Below are 1,691 nucleotides of genomic sequence, written 5' to 3' on the forward strand. Positions count from 1 at the left end.
GAGCAAAGCAGTCACCCCGCCGGGGGGAGAGGGACACGCCGCTTCCCGGCTGCCCCATCGGCCTAAACCCTCCCCGGGGCCTGCTCGACTGTCCCCAGGCCCCCCTAGGCAGCGAGCCCCTCCCGGCCCGGCCCGGCCCGGCTCACACTGCCCTGGCTCCCCTGGCTTGAGCGGCGCAAAGGGCCGCAAGATCGGGCCCCGGGCTGCTCCTCGGAGCGGTGACCCCGCCGCCCCGGCCAGGCCCGAGCTGGGAGAGGACCAGCAACAACGAGAGGAGGGTGGTGTTCAGTCCATGGGAGGCGGTGGCTGCGGGCGTCATTAACTGGGCATTTCCCAGCACCGGGAGCGCCAGGGATGAACCACGGGCCCCTACATCAGCCCGCCCGCACTGCGCGGCTGCCCTGGGCCGCTGCTTGCTCTGCGATCCGCGGCCGGGGACCGCCGCGCCTCTGCCCAAGCCTTAGAGCCGCGCTCCCCCGAGGGCGCCTGGGTCCCCGCGGCCCCGTGCTCGGTTCCCTGGAGCGCCCGGCCCCACCTCGGTGCTGAAGTGGGAGGTGGGCGGGAGCTGTCGCCAGCAGAGCCGCTGCCTGGCAGCGCGTTGTGGGGTGAGCGCTTGTCCGAGAGGCAGGGAAGGGCTCCGGAGAGAGCCGGAGGCCCGCTCTAGAAAGCCGAGCAGCCCCCACCCCTCCCCTCCCCGTCCGGGCAGCGCTAGGAAAGGCGTCACCCCTGGAGCGGACAGGAACCGCTGTGGTTAACACGCGGCAGCTGCCGCACGTGCCCCCCAGCCCCGGCCCGCCCTGGAGCGGGCCTGACCCGTGTCCCCGCTGCTCCCCCAGGTCTCCTTCTCCGAATCCGGCTCCTTGGGCAACTCCTCCGGCAGCGATGTGACCTCCCTGTCCTCGCAGCTACCCGACACCCCCAACAGCATGGTGCCCAGCCCGGTGGAGACGTGAGGCGAGGCTCCCTTCGCGGACTTGGACTTTCGCATGCTCCTGCTCCCTGCATGAGACACGCCCGGCTTCCGGCCCCGAGCGCCAGACGAGCTCGGGTTTTAACTTATTGTTATTTAAAAACCAAGAGCAACAGCGAAACAAAGCGCGCCCCGACGGCCAGCACGCCCCAGGACCCGGGCTGCGGATGTTCATGTTGATGTTTCGTTTGTTTGTTTTGTCTTTTTTGCAAAGCAAAAAACTGTCCGAACGCCGGTGGATGCCCGAGAACGAGCCCCCAGGCCCTGCCCGAGCGGGCGGGCGATTTATCGTCTTGTCTTTTGGGAACAAAATCTAAGGGGGAGCAGGGGGGCTTGTGTCTTCCTCGGGGCGGGGCGGGACCAGCACCGTCCCTCGGCCCGTGTGTGCTCGGAGCAGCCCCTGCCCCGGGACCACGGGCACCCCGACCTGCCTGGGGGCGAGGAGGCGCCCCGCATGACTGCCGGACGCGGGCGGGGAGGAAGGCGGGCGGGGACGCGCTGTCGGACGAGCCTGTAACGAGCCGCACTAAGTTATTGTTATTTATTGGCGGAGCCGCCGCCGCCGGGGTCAGCTTGTGATGAGCGGAATAAAACAGCAACAGCAGCCCCCGCCTCTGTGCGCGCCCGGCGGCACCTGCGAGCGCCCGGCCCGGCTCGCTCCGGAGTGACTCCCGGCGGGGCCCAGCCGCCTCAGCGGGCGGGAGCGGACACTGCGGCTCGC

At 69.8% G+C, this 1,691-nt stretch overlaps 1 protein-coding gene across 1 annotated transcript in view; it reads left to right on the plus strand.

Moving 5' to 3' along the window:
• ISL2 (ISL LIM homeobox 2) overlaps positions 1–1,283 on the plus strand; it is a 12,660-nt gene extending 11,377 nt beyond the window's left edge. Inside the window, exon 6 of the mRNA XM_019504421.1 lies at positions 837–1,283. Coding sequence (XP_019359966.1) covers positions 837–953 — 117 coding nt within the window. The 3' untranslated portion in view covers positions 954–1,283. The remainder of the gene's footprint in view (positions 1–836) is intronic.
• Positions 1,284–1,691: the final 408 nt, after the last annotated feature.

Source organism: Gavialis gangeticus, unplaced genomic scaffold (genome assembly GCF_001723915.1).
Source record: "Gavialis gangeticus isolate Ggan-Ray unplaced genomic scaffold, GavGan_comp1, whole genome shotgun sequence".
NCBI lineage: Eukaryota > Metazoa > Chordata > Crocodylia > Gavialidae > Gavialis > Gavialis gangeticus.